The following is a 23,239-nucleotide window of genomic DNA, read 5'->3' as shown; positions in this document are numbered from 1 at the left end:
CCCTTATTCTATAATGGGCAAGCCACCCAAATAATGACAGAGAAAGGAAGCAGTACAGCTCCTCTCGCAAACCCTCTGCACAACTGTAGGCATGATTCCAAAGAAGCTCTGCATAAACCTTTAATTAAGAAAGCCATCCTCCAGATAATTAATGAATGTGCTCTAAAACATTTTCATGGCCAAAGTCCGCAGAAGGAATCCCTCTGCAATTTCGAGCCATGTCAGGTTTCTGAAATAAAATCCAAAAGCCCCAACCCATAACATGACACAAAAAAGGAAAAAGAAACCCATTGGTAACCAATGCAGCTAAGTTAACCACGACTAAATTTTTAGTAAGCTTGGCCATCAAGTTCTCTGCCACCTGTAGCTAAAGCTGCAGTAGCTTGGCTAAGTAATGTTAGAAACAATGGACAGGAACACTGGCTTCCAAAGTGAGTAAGAGAAAATGGTAACAAGTATTAATTTAGAACTACCAACAGCATAATCCTCATCATGTTTACTCTGGGGTTTATCTGAAATTGCTCAGAAAATAATTCTCCAACAAAGTTTTTTTTTGGGGGGGGGGCGGTGTTATTTCACCTGTGTCTGAACTGCTGGCGAATTTCAGTCCTCCACTGGAGAATAATGAATGAAATTAATTCCCCCCTCCTGTATCACTGCCTCCATACAGAATGGAGAATTTTCAGAGGCCATTTTTGCTCAGCTTCAGTTTTCTAAGAGGTATATTAGGTAAAGGGATCCCTGACTATTAGGTCCAGTCATGTTTGACTCTGGGGTTGTGGCACTCATCTCACATTATTGGCCGAGGGAGCCGGCGTACAGCTTCCGAGTCATGTGGCCAGCATGACAAAGTCGCTTCTGGTGAACCTGAGCAGCGCACGGAAACGCCATTTACCTTCCTGCCGGAGCAGTACCTATTTATCTACTTGCACTTTGACGTGCTTTCAAACTGCTAGGTGAGCAGTAGCTGGGACCGAGCAACGGGAGCTCACCCCGTCACGGGGATTCAAACCGCCGACCTTCTGATCAGCAAGCCCTAGGCTGTGTGGTTTAACCCACAGCGCCACCCACGTCCCTTAAGAAGTATATTACACTTAGTCTAATGAGACTAATTCCATCATTAACATCATCATTATTCTTTGTACAGTATACCACTCTTCATCTGTAGATCTCAGGGCTGTAGATCTCTGGGCTGTTCACAGCATAGAAAAAACAAAATAAAAACACAAAACACAAAAACAAAATACAAACAATATCAAAGCAATAACCACCACCCCCCACTCTCTCTAGTAAGTGTACTTAAGATTGCAGCCTTAGTTATTATTTAATTTAAAACAATGTTGGCACTTAAGCCGAGCAATATGCTATTTCTAAAAATAAAATAAAAACCTCACACAACATTGAAGCAGAGTAATTTTATTTCTATAGAAATCTTGCATCATATGTTTTATCTATCAAAGTGACCCTGCAGAATAAAGGTTTCTGGTGCAATCTCACATTTGACTTTTCACTATTACACTTACAGTAACAATAGATATTTATGCCACAGTTGTTAGCTGTTCAGTTGTATAAGCAGGTAAGTTCTGGCATGGCACTTTCCCATTGCACCTCTAACTTCCACCCAAGGTGTCACCCGAAAAGATATTTTTAGAAAACTCCGCTGGCTTCAAATCCACAGTGATAAATAAGTCAATTGTCCCACTTCACATCCAGCCATCGTTGTGTGGTGTTTTTAAACTCCCAGTCTTCAACCCTACTCTATGAAAACCTCCAGAGTTCATTTCCCCCTCTTGGCTCAGGCAACCCCCTCAATGTCTTGAGGGGGGGTGTTTGATGCAACCTATTGCATCACACTGACATTGCCTTGCAATGACGCTATTGCACTACAAATTTGTTTAAATGTTTTGGAACACACTGTGACATTTCCTTTAGATCTGTAATTTTTAAAAAAATTAAAAGTTGTATGAAGACATTCTCCTTCTCGCAATGGCTATGAAACGGTTATAAAATATCTATGAGAAGATCATGATCTCTTACAATTTATTCAATATTCTAAATTATTCAATGCATTTTCAAGTGTATGGGTTAATTTTTGAATATGTTTTTGATGACGCTTGGGAGCCAACAATTATATTTACGTCCAATGGATCTGGTAAAGCAGTGGTGCCAAGATATCTATGAATAAATCGGTTTCTACCTGCCCATCTCTTGCTGAATCTCACCTGGTTCCTGAGAAGCACAGTGATCTCAAGAATTCTCAGAATTCATTGGGTGGCAGACCTAGTCCTTCCTGAGAGGCATCATTAAAGCGGAACTCTCGTCTTCTTATGTTGTTAGGCTTTATTGAATTCCTGTGCTTTTTCTTGCTGTTCTTAGTTGTTCGCACTGATGGTTTTCTTGTGTATTTTTGTGAAATTTGTGTTTTCCATTTGCCATAAAGATCTCGTATATGTTAAACAGTATATAAATGGACTTGAATAAATACACATACACAAAAACATATACTCAGCAAACACTCACCTGTTTTATCTACTACTACAATACCTTGTCATCACTTCCCAGTCGCCTCTCCTTATTCCTGAACTTTATTCCTGCTATCCTTTCATTATTGTTAGTAGTAGTAGCAGCAGCAGCAACTAACAGCGGTAGCTGAATGCCAGTTAATGATGCTGCTGTAACAAGGCTTCCCATATATTTTTTAATGTTTTTTTTCTTCTTCTTTGGAGCCTAGAAAATTAGTGGATGTGGTTTGCTGTCTGCCATCAACAGGAATTCATATTTATACAGCGTTCTTGCAATTATAGTACTGATTAATGATAAGTGCCCTGCTGTCTGCAATCTATTCCTTTGAGGGAACCACACTTTATGTTCCAAAAAATGTTTTATACCTCTTAGTGATGCATTATTATTCTTTGCAGATCAAAGATCATGGTTGTCATGGAAACAGCAAAAACTGGAAAGCCAGTCGTGACATAGCAATGGCATAATGGGGAAGATCTGCTGGGAAATCACTCACTAGCCTGGGGTTTTGTGTTGGAAATGCTTGGGTGAATTTAAGTGGAAAGCCAAGTCGTTTCTGAGATCTAAAAGCATTGTGGTATTAAACGCAAAATATCAGTCGCTGTTACAATCAGCATGCTTGACTGTGTGCAGTGCAGCAAAAAAAGCATGTTCCTAATTTTTTCTTCCTCCAGATGGGATGCAGGAATACTACAGTTTTATTAATCCCATTTTCTACAATCCCACAGCAAGCTTTTGTAGATATATAGCATGCCATACTCCTAACCAAAGGCTCAGTTCCTTGAATTGCAGGCTTTAAAATTTATCTAATTCATTTGCAGAATTAACGACAACGATCCAAATATAAGAATGAAAGTTGACTAGGAATAAGCAGATGGGCCAACGACAGAATGAATACTTGACTTCATGGTAATCAGTGTGGAACACATTGCAACATTTTAATTTCCAGTGTTAGAAAGTGTCGGGGCGGGGTGTGTGTGTGTGTGTGTGTGTGTGTGTGTGAAGAGTCTTGATATCTGCAAGTTCTACCTTTCCATGCCAGAAGCAGAGAACCCGTGGCCCTCCAGATGTTGGTAGAAACAACTCCCATTAACTCTGACTGTTGGCCATGCAGGCTGAGGCCGATGGGAGCTGAAGTCCCAACACCATCTGGAAGCCCATAGACCCCGCCCCCACATTCTGGTTCCAGAACTTTCTTTTGGAACATTACATAACATCAAAGTAGCTGTCTTAATACAAAGAAATTTCAGAAATAGACTGGAAAGAGAAGTGGCTGAATTGCAACTAATCACCAAACTTAAAACCATGGAGAGACCTGGTCTGATTCTTATCTCATTATACATGACAAAGCTATCTTTAGCCATCTCACCCCTTGCCTTTCCCTGCAAGACTAATTACAGCCGTTAAGAGTCCAGGTTTTCCACACCTATCAGCTGATCACCCATTCCCACCACCCTTCTGAGTAATACCCCTCCCCACTCCCTCACTATATTTAAGGATCTGGTGACTTCTGTTTCAGTGTATCTGAAGAAGTGTGCGTGCACATGAAAGCTCATACCAAGAACAAACTTACTTGGTCTCTAAGGTGCTACTGGAAAGAATTTTTTATTTTGTTGGAACATTTGGACAACCTGACTATGAATGCTGTTGCACTGTGCAGTACTTATTTTACCCTATTTGGGGAAAGTGTAAATCTTTCATCTAAGTGAAATTTCTGAAGCATAGGGTTAAACAATTAGGGTTACAGGCATCCTGAGATACACATCCACTAGCTGGTGTGTGTGTTGCCTGAGGTACCACAGTATCCTTGCAGAAATATCTAGTTCTAGTACCTGACAAAGAAAGCCTACCACAGACCTACCTGCTAAAACTAGCACAGGTTTTGCACCACGTGCTGTGACTGCAATGGCCCAAAAACCTCAGCTGCCATGTAATAGGGCTGCAGCAAACCATAATCCTCTCTACCTGTGGCTTGTCCCCAACCCTTCCAGAGACATGCAATGCACTATGGTACTGTACTACTGTACTGTACTGAAGCCACAGAGTAATCGAAAAGGAAGTATTTTTGACCAGCCAAAGGCTGCGTACACACCATACATTTAAAACACATTTAAATCAAACACACACAAAGAATCCTGGGAGCTATAGTATGTCAAGGGTGCTGGGAATTGTAGTTCCGTGGTGGGTAAACTAGTTTCTATTATTATTATTATTATTATTATTATTATTATTATTATGGGGGCTTTATATGTATGGTGTATACACAGCCAGACTACAAAATCTTCCAAGGCAGCCCTATGGTGATGGAGTTGTTTTAATTTAAGAGAATAATTTATCAAGAGAAAAAAAATCATTGCTTTGTTTTACTGGGGGGAGGGGAGAGAAATCACCATCTGGATTGCATGCTATTAAAGATAAAAGAATCACCAATGTTCAGGTACAGGTAGAAGAATCCAAATGGGATGTGGGAGGGAGAAGGCAAGGTGGAGGAATGGCCAAAACCCAAGCCCTGCTGGGTGGAAGATAAAAGGGCAAAGCATTTTAGCTTTTTGCATTGTCCCCTGTCCACTGCTGCTGCGACTGGTCCCAATGGAAGGGGAAAGCAGCATATCAACTCCAGGACTGGGCAGAGAGGGAGATCTGCTCACCCTATGGTCCCTGGGGGGCCCTCCAGGGACCACAGGATTGCTCTATAAGGCTGCAATCTCAAGAGCAGGTTGGCAGCAGCATGGCTTGATTTGGGATGGGTGGGGATAGGCTGTGATGGTAGCATGGCAGGCTCATGATCCAGATGTTCATGGGTTTCTGTTCCGCCTTCTACCAGCAGGGATGCCACCACTGGTAGCTTCCATCTGCCATTTGGGTAGGTGCACTGGGGCACTCCTGGCCGGTGGGGTTCCCCTGCTCATGGCAGCGCTCCCTAGGAGGTGGGTGCAATCAAGTGCTATGGAAACCAATGTTTCCCTCTGCCACCCCATGGTCTTTGATGCCATGTGAATTGCAGCAATAAGCATTTATTCTGAATAAGTCTGTTCGCTGTGCAAAAGTTTTGTGATCAGATGCTTGCCTTACATTTAGTGCATATATATATATATATATTCCAAAGAGAAAACATTGCCCGAAAAATTAACTTTTAAAAAGAACATGGATCCACCTTGCCTGGCACCTGGTACTTACGAATAAAATGATTTGAAGTGGACAGATTGACACTATCAGCATCGTCAGCGCTTTTGCCGCTAGAAACTTCATCATCCGATTCCCACACAGAGAAGATTGAGGAGCCGCCAACTTCTTCAAACTTCCTCATTAAAATTCCACTCATAGCTTCAGCATTGTCACATGTACCTGTCAGAGGAACAGGAGAAATGAAGCATGAAAACATTTGACCGCTGACCATGCTATCAAGATCTCCAAAGTCATTGCTGGAGGGTTTTTTGGGGGATTTTTTTACAAACACACTTGGCTTCTGTTTCTGCCTGGAGACTGGTACTTCTACCAACAGTCAAACTGGAATTAAAAAACCAAACATGTACGTGTTTTGTTACAGACACATACTTCCTCAAATAATTGGGAAGGAACAATCAGTTCCGCCGCTTGGCTCAGGCACTACAATAGTCAGCAGTGGACTTGGTGTGCCCCTGCACAACAGAGGGATATAGCTCAACAGCTTTTGGGGTGTCCTAGCTTTTTACTTATGGAAGTATGGCAACCCTACAGGGACATCTTAGCCATTGAGGCTACTGGTGCAAGGCACCACGGCACCACGGCCTGAGGAGGGTGCCTGCGCCCTCCATTCCCGCCAGCAGCGCCGCTCTTTCCCACCTCTTCTCGGGCTGCAGATGCGGGGAGGCCATTGGCGAGACTCCCGTCGGCACTGCAGCCAGGGCTCCCTCGACGGCAGTGCCACGCCGCCGCTTTGGCAGAGGCAGAGGCAGAGGCGGAGGTGGAGCACAGCTGGCAGCGTCCTCACCCGCCCCTCCACACCCTCCGGCTGCCCGCTGTGCCTGGCTCTGCCCGGCGGAGCGCGAGGGGCGCCAGAGGGATCTTCACGCCAGGGCGCAGGATTTACTTAAGACGGCCCTGCAACCCTAACATATAATATGCAAATACCTAATTGTGAAAAGAGGCCCATTTGAGCAATCTTCCAGCTTCTTTTTGGAAGAGAAAGCATTGCATAGAATGGGTCAGGCATCTGTTTCATCTGGCATCCTTGTGGAATGGCTACCCCACATCAGGACATGATTTGCACTGTGGAGGGGAGAAAACTGTGCCTACTCTTCTACCATGTGATGGTTCTTACCACCCAAGTAACTGCACAATCCTATTCAGGGCCGTCTTAGAGGGACCGGCCGCCGTGGCCCAGCGATCCCTTGGCGCCCCCGGCGTGCCACCTCTCTGCCCACCTCCCTCCCGCGCTGGCCGCCCCTCGGGAGGGGGGATGGGCAAGCGGGGGATGAGGGGCGTGGCGCTGGAGTGGTGTGGGGCTTTGCGCGCCCTTCCCAGCGCTCCAGCTGGGGCTCCGGAGGGCGGCCAGCTTGTAGCCTGCCTGCCAGCGCGCGAGCCCCCGCCCGCCCACCCATGTGGGCGGGGACGGGTTGGGGAAGGGGCACCCGGTATGCCGGTGGGCTCGCGGGGGCGCCCCTGGGGGGCCCGGCGTCCTGGCACGCCGCACCACCCAGCCCCTATGGCGAGACGGCCCTGATCCTATTGCAGGCAAAACAACGAATGGCGAACAGTCTTTCCAACACTGAAGAGGCTGGCGTGCTCACCTGTTTGCCTACATAAGTGCGCAGCATTTTTATTCAGATGTAATTCCCACTGCATGCATTCAGTAGGATTTGTTTCCTAATAAGTCACATATTTATGATTGCGGCCTAATGTCTGAATGGGTCCAACATTAACGTAGCATTTGGTTATACAGGAAAGGCTGTTTTGTGTCATAGTGCCCTCAGGTTCCCCTCACCCACGGATACTAGGCTTGAAAACTTTATACCATAGCCAATGTTAAATCTTCCCTCTCCAGCTGTAACCCCCTCCCCCCCAAAATATTCCTCTCCACTATGCAAAACACTATTTGTTGGCTTAGGAGGAAATACATGGGGCGGAGAGCAATCCCAGAGCTGTCCCAGCTCAAGGACATAGCGCTCCCACCTTTCTCAGACTTGGAGGATTTTATTTGGTTGGTGAACATAAACACACTTAAAGCTTACACATCTCCCTGATGCAAATGCAAATTCAATAACCTTTATTAGGCATAACCCCACAATGCAATATCCCCCTGTAGACCTAGTCTACTCCTTAGAGGCGGCAATGAGCTGGAAGAATCCATAGGTAACGGAAGGGACTGTACCAGTTCAGGCTGCAAGTGGAAGCACCACAATTTGCTCCCCAACTTTAAAAATGGATAAAAGCGGTAGGATGCAGAGGCACAGCATGGAGGGCCAGAGGGGAGCAATGGCCCCAGGCTTACAATTTTTGAGGGGTGCAAACTAGGCACCCCAGCACAGTGCTCCTCTCTGCCTGCCAGGGGTCGCATTGGCTGGTTGGGCTCCCCTTGCATGGGCAGGGAGCGGCCTAGCACGACCCCGCTTTTCTCTAGTGGGGGTGGGGTCAGGAGTCGTTCTACAGCTCATCTCTAGCCATCAAAATGTTTTTCTTTTAACTCTGCAGAAATCTGGCACAGACTGTGCCATCTATTCTTCATTTGATCGCTATGTTGCTAGAATATTTGACTTGTAGTCTGTTATATTAAGCAACTACATAGCAAGCAAATATAATTCAAATCCCTCACCAACCCCCCCCCCCACCTTCCCAAGTGACATCTTATATGGCATGATCCTCGGAGGCTGCCATCCTCAACTGCCTTTCTAGGGAATAAAGTCTCCTGAACACAGTAAACGTGCACAAGATTCCACAGTAAATTTAGAAAGAGAGAGGGATTACAAGTAGCCTGCAGTGCAAATGCCTAATGGGTTTTTCTTTGTTTTGTGGCTTCCTGCTTTCTATTTTGCACATGTACTAGCAGAAATTCAGGCCTTATTCATCTTCGGGGAGAGAGCCCAAAATGGAAGCAGGAAATTCTCCTCTAGGAAAGTTATTTTACAATAATGGGGGAGGGGGGTTGGCACTAAAGCAATTGTTCTGTTGTTGTTGTTGTTGTTCAGTCGTTCAGTCGTGTCCGACTCTTCGTGACCCCATGGACCAGAGCACGCCAGGCACGCCTATCCTTCACTGCCTCTCGCAGTTTGGCCAAACTCATGTTAGTAGCTTCAAGAACACTGTCCAACCATCTCATCCTCTGTCGTCCCCTTCTCCTTGTGCCCTCCATCTTTCCCAACATCAGGGTCTTTTCTAGGGATTCTTCTCTTCTCATGAGGTGGCCAAAGTACTGGAGCCTCAACTTCAGGATCTGTCCTTCTAGTGAGTACTCAGGGCTGATTTCTTTGAGAATGGATAGGTTTGATCTTCTTGCAGTCCACGGGACTCTCAAGAGTCTCCTCCAGCACCATAATTCAAAAGCATCAATTCTACGGCGACCAGCCTTCTTTATGGTCCAGCTCTCACTTCCGTACATTACTACTGGGAAAACCATAGCTTTAACTATACGGACCTTTGTCGGCAAGGTGATGTCTTTGCTTTTTAAGATGCTGTCTAGGTTTGTCAATTGTTCTGTTATGTGTTTGCATTGACTACATGAGAGTGGGGAATTATGCAGCCTTCTGGACTATCCTGCCACTCTTGAATGGCTCTGACTCACACCAACCTCTGACTTCTGTGTGGCTAGAATGTAGCCTTAAAGGTAAAGGGACCCCTGACCATTAGGTCCGGTCGTGTCTGACTCTGGGGTTGCGGCGCTCATCTCGCTCTATAGGCTGAGGGAGCCGGCATACAGCTTCCAGGTCATGTGGCCACCATGACTAAGCTGCTTCTGGCGAACCAGAGCAGCGCATGGGAACGCCGTTTACCTTCCCGCCGGAGTGGTACCTATTTATCTACTTGCACTTTGACGTGCTTTCGAACTGCTAGGTTGGCAGGAGCAGGGACCGAGCAACGGGAGCTCACCCCGTCGCGGGGATTCGAACCGCCGACCTTCTGATCGGCAAGCCCTAGGCTCAGTGGTTTAGACCACAGCGCCACCCGCCTTACTGTAGAATATAAGAGTCGCATCTATTGACCCACATACCTTGGGCAACCTCTGAAAGGTCATCTGTGAGAGAAATGCAGTCCTCAGGTTGAAACAGGTTCCCCATCCCTTGACTTTATTGGTAATTATGTTACCTGAGGCCTTTTATTTTTACCCCACTGCTAAGTGGCATGTGTGCTTTGACATTCTGTTGCATTGATGGAGAATGGCAGAGACCGATATCCTTTTAAGTGGTGACACGCACAGAGTCCAGTATTGTCTGAACTGAAACAAAGACATTCATTCCAATTTCTTTTAGAAAGCAGGTTTGTTGTGCAAGACCTTCAAATAAACTTTAATTGTGCAGCCTGGTTTCTTCTCCACATCTGAGTATGTATCATTTTATAAACATTTGCCTCCGACTGTCCTTTGCCATTAACTACTTTTATACTGACGCCATAGATGAGAGACAGAGAGAGAAGGTTACAATATGAGGCAAGTTTATCATAGCTCCACAGTCAAAACAGCAGTTATACCAAGGAGGCCAGCTGTTCGTTTAGAATAGGATCCACAAACCAATTAATCTGGCACATACAACAGAGGACATGTCTATCACAATAATATCATAAAGACTGGCCACCATTTCTGAGTTTGCCAGGGTGTTTTGCCTTATGCAAACAATTCTGAAAGGAACATGTTTCTTTTTTTTAATGGAATTTTAAAATGAAGCATGGTAGGAAAAACTTCCTGTATGTAGGAAAAACTTGATGAAGTTTGTGAAATAAGAGATCCATGTCTTCATTTAAAAGCACAACTTTTCAACTGTGGAATTAATGATTGCCGGTTGTGCCCAATGACAGTAGCTGGATGACCTGGAATCAAAATTGAGGTTATTAGCTTTTAGAATCCACAATTTATGTCAGAATTAAATGTCCCCCACCCCAATATTCATGTTGGTGAACAGAAAGAACAACAATAACACACCAAACTCAGTTATCCACAGCAAACAAAATATGATTTCTCCACTACTTTCAAATGTACAGGAATAAATGGTTTTACACCTTCCCGAGTGCCACTTGTCTGTAGCTTTTGAGAGCTGCCAGCGTATAGCTAATTATAACCCAGCTGACGTCTCTTGGCATCACATTCCCCAAGAAAAATAATTGTGCGGCATGGATGCAAGGCAGAAAATGCTAATGGAGACAGCAGACAAAGAACTGCATGTTTATACTGGAGGCAGTGATGGGAGAAACCACATCACTTTGTCTGAGCAGCTGAAGCAGTGAGACACATCAAGTTGCTCTTGTATCTGCTGTGCAGAAGATGCTACTGTCACTATAAGGAGTAAAAACAACAACAACAAAAGGAGAGAAGGAGACAGAGAGACAGAGAAAGACGTGGTAGGCAATCTCCCTAGGGTCCTGAGATGAGGCATGTTCAGAATATTTTCATGCCCTCCCCATTCTCTAAACATCTCTCCCACACAACCAATGTTTCCCATTGTCTCCTGCAATGGATGCTACACTAAACCTGTGAAATCACAATTATTTCCATGGCAACCAGCTGCAACATCAAAACTGAAGGGTTGTGGTTTGACTGGAGCACAGGACAAAAAAAAGAGCTGATGGACTCTTAAGCAGAAAATAAACAAATCTCTCCCCCTCCCCATTCACCTTTTTTTAAAAAAAGGATCTTGTTAAAAGGGGTTGGCAAATGTATTTTTATTTTCTGGGATGAGATCAATCAACACAACAGCAAGATCCAAACATATCTGCAGGAAAAGGTAATGGTAAAAGCAAAAAAGGACAAGCCTTTCCTGATCCAGGGCAAATAAAAAATTAGGAGAAGTCAGGATGTGGTAGGTCAAATTGTCTTATTTGCATGGGTGGGTGCACAGACAACCAGCTCCCCATTTCACCTGTATGCTTGCTACAGTTTTGTTAGATGTTTGGTAAATGATTATCTATAGTCACCTATGTGAGGGAATGAAGAGCAATTTACATGAGACTAATAATCTCTGTTGACCACAGTCACACCAGCTGGTATTTATTTATCAAGCACATCTAACACTAACATTCATGAAATCTGCATATTCAAAGAAGAAATGAAGGGCTTAACTTCCCCCAATAAACTGCCTATTTACAAATTAAGTCTTACTAAAAGTACACCCTTTTGAAATGGATGTACCGTACGTACTTACATTAATCACATCCATTGTAAATGTACTTGGATGCGACCCTGTGTTAAAATATATCAACCTATCTCTACAGAACTTTGCATTAATTTGAGCACCACTGAAATCTGAGTCAGGATAAATGATATATGTTTCAGGCGATAACCATACTTGTAATCATACAATAGAAAAGTAGGAAATGGTCCAAATAGTGTCACAGCAACAGGTACATCATGAGAAAAGAGAAACATCTAACAGGGAAAGGTGGATGAAATATTTCAGGAGCTTGCAAATGGGACTGTAGAACAAGGAGGTGGTGATTGAAGAGGACATTCCCTTGATAAATGAAGATGGAGGGGACTGACATGAAGAACAGCTGCTTTGAAGACCACGTACACCAGAAAGATTTTGAATTCTGTAGAGACTCCTAAGTTTCCACCTGATTTTTTTTTAAAGTTAAAAATAAATTTTATTGAGATATTCTTAAAAATATAATCCAAAGTATAGTCAAATAATCATACACACATTGATACATTGTTACAAATGAAATTAGGAAATTACAAAAAAACACCAGAAAAACAGAAAAAGTTACAGAAGTGCAGAAAGAGAAATCACAAAAAATACAAAAGCAAAAGTAGGCTACCCTACTTCATCACACTGCTCACATCCATTTACCCAAAATAGAAATAAGATATAAATAGAGGTAAAAATTACAAATTAAAAGACTTCCTAAAGTTCTACTTCATGTTCCTTACATATACTTATGTCAGTGCTGTTTTATACATATATTTCTTCAAAAAAATCTTATTTATAACTATATTTACCTTATTCTTGTGCGTGAGTCACTCCAGTCAGATCACCAATTTTGTTTCAACTCCTTCTTTTTTCAAACATTCCTCTACATATTTCCATTCTCCTGTCACCTTTTGATTTGAGATATTTCTAATTGCTGCTGTCATTCTTGCCAAGTTCATAAACTCTACCAGCTTTACATGCCATTCCTGTAGTTTTGGAACATCCTCTACTTTCCAGTGTTGTCCTATTAACATTCTAGCCATGCCTTTGCGTTTCCATTTCATCACTGAGCTTTGCAATCTGTGAGCATCTGCTTTATGTACCACTCAAATCTGAAAACAAAAGCCTTTGGGGGAAAAACAAAGTCATGAGTTCCAGTTCCTCATTGGATGAGGAGAGCCAGGATTTCCCTCTTCGCTTGAAAAGGATAGTTTTCTACCTAGACTAGGAGCAGGCACCAAAGTGTCCTCTGGATATGGTGGGCTACAGCTCCCCTGGCCATTGGCCATGCTGACTGGGGCTGATGTGAGTGCACAACACCCAGAGGGCACCTTGTTGGCTACCCCTGCCCTAGACTGTGTGACCTTACCTACAGGCACCATTAAATCCTTCTGCACAGGGGTATGCTACATAGATCGATTCTGGAACCAGAAACAGCAATGGGTTCTGTCTCATCTCAACGAAATCAGGCTTTGAAGTCCTAGCTCCCAGATTGCTGCATGAGACTTTCCCTCAAACAGTCTGCCGCCCCGCTCTACCTCACTCATATGAGCTGACAACAGAGCCGTCTTAAGGGGATCTGCCGCCCTGGCGCGGCTATCCCTCCGGCGCCCCCGCCATGCCGCCTCTCCGCCGCCTCCCTCCCGCGCTTGTCGCCCCTTGGGAGGGGGGTGGGCGAGCGGGGGATGAGGGGCGTGGCGCTGGAGCGGCGCGGGGCTCTGCGCGCCCTTCCAGCGCTTCCGGGACGGGAGGCGAGGGCGGCCGGCTCGCGCTCCCGCGCGCATCCGGATGGCGCGGCGCAGCCGGCCGGCGCGGCTGGGCAGCTTGTGCTTCATCGGGTGGGCGGCTGGCTGCGCGCGGAGCGCGAGCTGCCCGGCTGCGCGCGGGAGCGCGAGCCGGCCGCCCTCGCCTCCCGTCCCGGAAGCGCTGGAAGGGCGCGCAGAGCTGTGCTCCTGTGCTCTGCTGGGCAGCCAGAGGGCGTGGCGTGGCCGGCCAGCTCCCTTGCCGGGAGTCAGAGGGCGCTGCCGGCAGGCGCTGCCAGCGGGGCTGGAGGACGGAGGCGCCCTCCAGGCCATTGCGCCCTGGCGCGCCGCGCCACCAGCCCCAATGGATGAGACGGCTCTGGCTGACAACACTGAGGAGGTTCCTGGCTTTCAAGTCTGCCTCATGCTACTCATCATCCAAGTGCTCAAAGACTGCCTGTGTGACTCACAATCACACACAGGTCATCTCCTCAGTGCAGCACACATAAAAAGTGTTGCTGAAGCACATTAAAAGCAGAGTTTGAAGCATTTTGCACACCTCTCCAAGCACATTTACTCACTGATGCAAATGGCACGTTGTCTTCCAGGAATCTGACACACAGAGAGATTCTCAGAGGAAGCCGCCGCAACTTGCTATGGCAGAAGGCAGCTAACGTAAGATTTGTGAGAAGGCTGCTTTGTCCCTTCATTTTTACCCTCACATTCCACAGTTTGCCCAACGTAAAATGCACTTAAAGTTAACAGAATCAAAGATAGTCATTAAATCATAACGAAAAATGATGTGGAAAAATATGCCCTATATTGTATGCAAACAGCAATATCAATTCTTCTGAGCAAGGGTTTTTATGTACCCAAAATGGAAACACACATGCACAAAAGAGAGGTGGCAAACAGGCTTGGGGAATCTACAAAATTTGCAAAAGCACAAAAAACCTCTGGAAAAAATCTTAAAGAGGAAACCCCGCCTTAAAAAACAAAAACAAAGATCACTGAGCATGCTCGGTGGGCATGGAATGCTGACAATTTGGGGGGGGGGGTGGAATGAAAAACCAAGAGGGGAATGGAATTTTTGTGTCTGGATGAACTAAGGATGCAATACTAGGCATGCATGTTTGGGTGTAAGAACAGAATAACACTTCTTCTGGGGTAAACATCCATAGGATTGCAGAGTAAATCTGCACTACTTCCGTTTTGTTTTTTAGTTTTATACAATTGTATAAGATGACTACTGCAAGTTGAAGCAATATGACTGATCGCCTAACTTCTGCAACTGATGTTTTTTAATGGATTAGCTAAATGCAGCTATTGTCTCCTTGCTAAACGTTTCCTGGAATGAAAACTACTAATACAGATAAGAGATTCAGTTAAGGAAAACGACATCTTTGTATGACTACTACACAGATGGGGACACCCACTAGTGAATTATTTTAAAATAATTCTCTCCCTTTTTTTCTGCGATCCAGTCATAACATTGTTTAGGTTTGGTTTTTTTCCTGAAGAAAATTATAGAAAGAGATAGAAAGCTTAACAGCCAGATCTTTGAAGCACGGAATGAGTCACAGTCTGACATCTCAGTTTGGCCTCAAATGCACCAAATGAATAGGGGGGAAAACCCAGGTAAAGTTATCTAGAAAGCTGAACATGTTTGCTTCAGAACAGGAATGAGCTCTTTTCTAAATTAACATTATTATTAGCAGATGAATGCATGAACCAGATGTTACATATAAGCATTGTTGTGAAGTACTGAGTCGCGCAAAACCCGTGTTCACAGCCCAGTAATTGTATATCATAAACTGGTATCTAGGGAATGATGTGAAAGTTAATTTCTGATGCTTGCAGGAAAAAAGGTTTTACTATTGGAAAAGCCAAGCTAGAAACGGGGTTGTTGGACACAAATACCAAAAAATTATCTAAGATGTATAATTTGTTGCTGGAGTGGCATACGAAAGATGAAATGGTTAAAATAGTGATGATTGACTGGGCAAAAGATATAGGACACAACATAATGTTAGAGGACTGGGAAAGGTTGTGGAAGGAGGGTGTTAAGTTTACAGCATGTTATGTTTTGAAAGAAAATATGATGAAAATGATGTATAGATGGTACTTAACACCTGTAAAATTAGCTAAAATGTATCATACACATGATAATAGATGTTGAAATGTAAAGAGAAAGAAGGAACGTTTTATCATATGTGGTGGACTTGTCCAAAGGTAAAAGACTTCTGGGGAAAGATATATAATGAGTTGAAAAAAAAGTTTTAAAAAATACATTTATCAAAAAACCAGAAGCCTTTTTACTTGGAATAATTGGTGAAGAATTGCCCAAAAAAGATAGAAGATTCTTTCTGTATGCTACAACAGCTGCGAGACTATTGCTCGCCAAAAATTGGAAAATACAGGACATTCCAATAATAGAAGAATGGCAAATGAAGATGTCGGACTATATGGAACTGGCCGAAATGACTGGACAGGTCCAAGAACAGAGGGAGGAGGTGGTGGAGGAAGATTGGAGCAAATTTAAAGTATATTTTAAAAAATATTGTAATATTTGAAGATTGGAAAGATTTTGGAAGTAAATTGAGGCTAAGGTTTAAAATGAAAATAGTAAAATTGGAAATTAGGGTAATAAAAATTAGATGATGTTAAAAAGAAGGTTCATTTTGAGGATTTTTAAAGCTTAATAATGAAGTTGGAAAACCGCTAAAGATGCAATATAATGAAATTCAACAAAGAGGAATTTGAGGAAGCCATGTAAACGTGAGGAAGGTTAGGAAAGTTAAACTTTTATTTGTGTTATAAATTGTGATGAGGTATATTAACTCTGCCAATGTAAGTATTTTGTAATCTTACTTTTTATTTGTTGAAATTGAATAAAAAATACTTTTTTAAAAAAGAAAAATACCTTGTTTTAATTGCCTTTTCTTTACATCAGTTGCTATGCAACACATGATGCTGCTTTTGAAGAGAGAGATGCCTTGTTAGTTTATAATGCTTTAAAAGAAAAAGTTAAACTAGATATCTGAACCTTATAATCCAATTACGGGTATTTGGCATATATAGTGTCAATCTGTTCCTTAACAAAGAAAAAACTACTAAGTGCAATATTGTAGTTAATCAGAAAGTACCATATGTACTTGAATCTAATGCTCACCTTTTTTTGGCCAAATTACATTGCAGAAATTAAGGTGCACATTAGATTCGATGGCACATTAGACTTGAGTAAATATGGCAGTATTTTATATATTTTATATATCTTCTAAACCACCTGTTTGTAATCCTAATGAGCTGCCGAGGAGTTGCAAGCTTCATTGGAATGGGACTTTTAGCAAAAAAAAATCTAAGGGAACATATTTATTTATTTATTTATAAAAGAGCATTTATTTTAGCATTATATTCATTTGTTTAATACATTTATGAACTGCCTCTTTATTATATAAAAAAAACATTTCCAGAGTGGCTTTAGTCTACCTAAATCAAATAGAATATAATATATTACAATATCATTTGACAGGGATATAGAACAAATAATTATTTGCAGTGTTGTTTGCAGTAGAAACATCAATTAATTAATTAAATGACTTTCCTATTATAATTAATTGTGGGTTTAGTGAATCATGTGACATGTTGAAAAATCATAAAATATATCCACGCACCGTCCTTCACAGGGAAGAAATAAAATAGTGGCCATTCTCTCTATAAAAACCGCCCAAGGACGAATTATTTCTACCATGACACACTTTCAAAATACCTGTGCAGTCCAATGGGACTGCAGCCTTAGTTATTCAAAGAACAAAACCTTTTGCTTAAAAAAGACCAAGGTGCTGCGAAATCCTTTCTCATTTTGAAATCGGTAGCAATGCTCTCATTGATTTGAAAGGATCAGTATTCCACTCAGGAATGCATTTCAGAGAAAATTCTATATCTAATCTAATATGTGAAGAGACTTGTTTCAGTGACTCATCGTTTCCAAAGGGAGAGAAATGGACGGGGGTGGGGTAGGGAGATGGAAAAGGACAGAGAAAAGCAACAGTTCCACCCTTACTTTCACCTTCTGGCAGAAGCCTAGCAGGGTGCTGAACTAGGTGCTGTACCCGCCTTCACTCTTCCCCCCTCCACCTCCTTGTTGCTGTAGGATTTCAGCCTTACAAGTACTTAAAAATCAATAAAGAGCAGGATCAACGAAGGATAGCATTGTGTGTGTAATTCCTCTGAAATAAATGAAGTTAAATGTCCCTATTTTATTGGATCCAGACTTAGTCACATCTACTTAGTCATCGTAAGTAGCTCTACTGAACGTTGGTATACAAATTTTATAGATAATAGTAAATAATAATAATAATAATAATACTGAAATCAAAGGGATGACTGGCTAACTTTCTTTGCAATGGGTCTAGGCATGACTAATGTATGGTTGGTATCCATCTGTCTCAAGATACAATGGAAGAGTGTGCCTTTGGGGGTGAAGTCAAACTATTGGAGAGTTAAAGTGCCTGCTGTGGCTGTAGAGACTGATAGGGGAGAGATATGTTTTGTTGCAGCTGGGGCAGGTGGATGAAGGCATCCGGTTGTGCTGATGCAGGTGTACCATGGTGTTTCTCTCTGTGTCCTTCTCCCAGTGGTCATTTCGTCTCTGGTCTAACAGCAACTAACAGTGCAATCCTAACCGTGTCTACTGTTACTCCCAGGTCTTGGTTTGGATCAAACCCAAATATTATTAAAACCCACATGCAGAAAATGCAAGGACCCCCCCCCCCCGCAACAGGAATTAAATCAGTAAACCTTCAGCATTGCGCAAGAAGACTGTCACCATTTGGCCAAAACAAACACACAAATATTAAAGGGTCTGTGTCAAAGCTTAACTTTGCTGCTGCTTAAATGAATGGAAGTGGGCATCTTTCACATGAGAGGAGCAATGCAGGGATTTCAGAGTGCTCCAATAGTTCCTTTTTTCTACATTTACCACCCACTTTCACAGCTACTGGAACCTTTTATCTCCCAGCCTCCCACACAAGCACTCCCTCCCCCCCCCCACCCCCAGTAGGGATTGCAGCCAAGGCTGGTGAGCTTATCTCCATTCTACAAGGCGGATGAATGCTTGCCAGCAGCACTGAAAGGTAACACAGGATAAGAAATTACAGGTCTGTGGTTCACAGTTATTAAAGAACTTTGAAAATTAACGTGGCAATGCTGTGCGTAGCCCCCGTTCTGCATCTTCTCGGTTCCTTGTTATTGTAAGAGGGGCTAGGTGGATATTTTTAGCCATAGAAAGGCAAATCCATCTGCAGTACAAGGTTTCCAAGGAAACTGAATAATTGAAATATGTGTTGAACTAAGATCTGTTTCTACCAATTTCTCTTGATTACGGGAGCTGCTCCCGCACGGCGCCTATTCACTGAATTCGGGCTTGTGGGAGAGCCGGGTTTGGGAATTGTTGGGAACAGAAGCGGAGTCAGAAAAGAGGCTCACAGACTGTGTACAGATGCCATTTTGTTCTAGAATCAATGGAAACCAAGTACCATCCCCCCACCCCTCTGCACACAATCTGGACCTAATGCATATTTTTTGCCCCTAAAATGCACTTCTTGAGAGACGAGTTTCATTTATAGCTGTCAAGTTTCGGATTTGAAAATAAGGGATCAGCAGTCTCACCTATCCCGGGGACAGTCACATGTCAGTGGTGGGCGGAGCCAGAAGCAAAAGTGGGTGGAGCAGCAATGTAAACTCCAAGCGGGCTCGGGCTCGGAGCAGAGCAAAGAGGAGGGCAGCCAGCAAAGAGGAGGGCAGCCATGTGCTCTGCACGATGGAGCCCCATCGTCTTCTTGTCTGATCCCATCAAAACAGGACAGGAAGCAGCAGCTGCTCAAAGGCAGCCAGGCTCCACCCGCCAGCTAACCCTATTGGCCGGCTGAGGGGCTCGGCGGCAACAGATAGGGGCTGATGCAGGGGGAGGAATACACCCCCCTGTAAGCACGGGAAACGGCTCCCACTTGCTTTGAGGGCTGAGGCTTTTCTCTCCAAGTAGGCGAGGTCTTCCCACCCAGTCCCTGGCCAGCAGGGGAGGAGCTGCTACCATTAAAAACGGGAAATTTAAGGGAAATAAAAAATAAGGGAGAGCAGTGGGAAACTGCTTGAAATAAGGGAGAATCCCGGGGGAAACGGGATACTTGACAGCACTGGTTTCATTCTGAAAACAAAAGCTCGCTGCAGATCGATTCCGCATTACTCTACAACGTGTCCGTTTGAAAACGGGGAAGCATATGTCAGTGGGCCTGGCAATGGAGCCACACCTGTCCAATGGCATTGGAGGTGAGAATATACCAAGAGTAGAATTACCACTTCCTTCTTCTTTCACCTGGGGCAGGTGCAGGGAGGAAATGATGTGGATAAGCTAATCAAGCGGAAGGTTTTCAAATGCATATTAGGGTACCACACCCACCCTTGAGGATGCCAGGATCTAGACTCAATCTAGATGGAAAGCAGCACATTGCAGATGAACATAAATTATTCCCGATTGAGGAAAACTCTGTGTGTGTGTGCTACAAATGGGGTAGTGTACGCAGCCTGACTCAGAACAGATAAATGTTAAACTGAATACTACTAAAGGCATTTGAAATATAAAAATATAAGCATTATAAGTAACGGGGGGGGGGGGTCCATTAAAATTATCTGTAAATTGAAAAAAAAAGTTGGCGTATGAAAGGTGGGGGGAATGCAGAAAGGGGAAGGGAAATGCCAGGATTTTGAAAGAAGTGTTGGAGCACTACCTTTGACGAAGTTTAACAGAAATATTAAATAATGATCACATTTAATATTTAGCTGGGTTTCCCCCCATGTATTGATCCAATAACTATTTTTAATATTTAATTGCCCTCCCACACTTCTCCCACATGTGTTTTTATGTGGTGGGGGAGGGGGTAATGCCCTTTTAAATACTTTCATACCCAGAATTTTTCTTCTCCTTCTGGGATTTTTTTTCCTTTTAGACTTCTCTCAATTCCCCCCCTAGAACTGCAAGCAACTGAGAATGGCGTATTTTCCTGTGTGCTTTAACTTTTCCTCCCTATATGGAAATTAAATCTCTCCTTAGTCTCTGTTGCTGCATAAATCTCCTACCTGATCCTTCCTCCTTTTCCATGATCTGAAGTATCTGTGGCACTTTCAAGTAATACATTTAAATCACTCTTGCATCACTTCAACAGTCATGGCTTCCCCCAAGGAATCCTGGGAGCTGCAGTTTGTTAAGCGTGCTGGAAATTGTAGCTCTGTGAAGGGTCTCCTAACAACTCTCACCACCATTAAAAAAAGTTCCCAGGATTCTTTGGGGGAAGCCATGACTGTTAAAGTAGTATATGAGTGTTTTAAATGTATGGATATGACTGTTTCGGACTAATGACTCAGCTACACTCAGTCAATTATATCATTATAACTGCGTTCAACATGTGACACCAGATGGTGATGTAGAGCAGCCAAAATTGCCTACGGGATTTTACATTATGAGCTTTATAATGCATTTTCCTGTAACTTTTTTTTAAATGTGTCTAGATCCAGCCTGAAACTCCTTTGGTCCCATGCAGCATCAACAATGGTCTGGGATGACTGGCTTATAGTCAAAAACCTCTGGAAAACACCAGGTTGGTGAAGGCTGCTCTAAGGATTATCGCCATATAAGTTACTAGGAGCTCCCTTCTATTGAACCACCAATCAAAAGAAGATAAAGATTTACCAAAATACTGTGTGTGTGTGCATGCGCGCGATACTTTGCAAATGTGAATATTCTTTTAGACAGAATACTCAATATATAAGCAAAGACCATGCACAGTACAGGTGATAGCAGGCAGCTTTCCCAGGCTCAAAGGGAGGAATTCAAAGTAGAGCAAAGCGCATCACTCCATGAGCGAAAGCATTTCTACTTGCCTGGTGGAATGATCTGCCCTCTCTTCCCCCATACTCTGTTCCAGGAGGTTCTCTTGATCCCTCAAACCAATTGGGGAGGGGAGGCTACAGAGGTGCATAGGCAGAGATGTCGGAGAGCCATGTTGTGCCGTTGCATTGACTTCCAGAGAGGTCTTTGCATTGACTTCCAGAGAGCTCATTAGATGAACCCTGCCCACAGAGTAATCCTGGGCTGGAAACAATGGCTGTGCAGCGCAACAATGTACATTGCAACGCCTAATTGAATGAGAACTATACAACCAGTGCTGGTGTTCTGGCCTGCATAATGTATAATATGGCCTTTGTCATTTGCAAGAATTCCACCTAGCCAGTACACTACTGTCTGTTTTGAGGGGCAGAGGATCTCTTGGGCGAAGATCCTGCCTACCTCTGGAAACATTGTATTAGGTGAGTCATACAAGGGATCTTTGGCATAGGACCTTTTGTATGCAAAGCATGAGATCCACTGCTATGTTATGGTAAACAGAAGAAGACTAAAGTATGAGGACCGCTTTCATATTTAAAGCTGAGATTCATTGCAGTACTTCTGTGCATGCCCACCAGAATCACTCTTCATATGAATTGTACATTATTTCTTTGTGCATTTGTTTTTCCTTAATTTATTATTCATATATAGAATGTTTCCCATCAGCATTTTGATTTTGATACATTAACTGGGAAATGCACCAGTTTCAGTACCGAGAAATGCCATTACGGAAAAGGAGGGCATTTAACTTCACATCTTCAGCTTCCTGCTGCATGATTCCCCCCCCCCTAAAATATACACTCTTTTGATGCAATACAGTACAATATTTTGTCCATTTTAATAGGCAGCTCTTTGACACTATACTGTACAGGCACATTCATAGAACCACAGACTTGTAGAGTTGGAAGGGACCCTGAGGATCATCTAGTCCAACCCCCCTGCAATGCAGGAATATGCAGTTATCCCATATGGGGATCAAACCTGCAACCTTGGTGTTAGCAGCACCATTAGATATAAGCTCCCACTCCAAATTATACCAGTAGCTGACAGTGCTCCTAGGAACGCTATGTAGGTCAGTGTATGTTGTCCCAGTACATGAAGCTGCACAATAACCCAATTTTAACTGCTGAACCAATATGCCGTGATTGAAATTAGTGCACCAAACAGCAAACACGGCGAGCTGATGTGTATTTCTGCTGGTTTTAGCCAATGAAATATCAGTGCTAGAAAATCTGTGGTGTTTCAAATCAATAGTAATCCACACTAAACTGTACTCTAAACTGTTAAATGCCTTATTTTGAATAGGGCAACTAAAAGGATTGTATTTTCAATTCCCTTACATATTATGAGAGAATGGGATATTCATTCAAAAACTGAAAGCACGATGAAACCCGTTAAAGCCACTGGCCACTAGAAGTTGTTTCCTCACTTCTTCCAATGGCACATTTCTGAATTAACAGCCTAAAGAGCCCATATCTTGACCAAATGTTACATCAAATGCAGTGCCTTTTTCCCTAGGCCTAAAGAAACACTCTTTTGATTTCCCAGCATTTGTCTTTTTGCCATGATCACAATATCTACAGTCTAGCAAAAGCTTTGCACTGTGCAGCTCGCTATCTGTGTGCCCTAACTGCTCCACCTTCACTTAAGACTGACAGCTTAGCTCACACGTTAAGAAAGTTGCCAGAAAGATTTGGATGAGCTACAGATTTTACTGTATATGGATT

General features: G+C 43.3%; 1 protein-coding gene across 3 annotated transcripts in view; it reads right to left on the bottom strand.

Annotated features, from left to right (window-relative positions):
- Positions 1-23,239, bottom strand: part of CSRNP3 (cysteine and serine rich nuclear protein 3) — an 85,666-nt gene that overhangs the window by 62,103 nt on the left and 324 nt on the right. For 2 of the 3 annotated variants that reach the window (XM_033166308.1, XM_033166317.1), the window contains exon 1: positions 5,698-5,883. In XM_033166308.1, the coding sequence (XP_033022199.1) occupies positions 5,698-5,842 (145 nt within the window). In that variant the 5' untranslated portion in view covers positions 5,843-5,883. Of the gene's footprint in view, positions 1-5,697; positions 5,884-23,239 lie in introns of those variants that run through there. The other variant, XM_033166326.1, reaches the window with a different exon arrangement.

The sequence above is a fragment of the Lacerta agilis genome, chromosome 1 (genome assembly GCF_009819535.1).
Source record: "Lacerta agilis isolate rLacAgi1 chromosome 1, rLacAgi1.pri, whole genome shotgun sequence".
Classification (NCBI taxonomy): domain Eukaryota; kingdom Metazoa; phylum Chordata; class Lepidosauria; order Squamata; family Lacertidae; genus Lacerta; species Lacerta agilis.
Note: the sequence above shows the minus strand (reverse complement) of the source record. Positions and strands in the feature narration are given on the sequence as shown.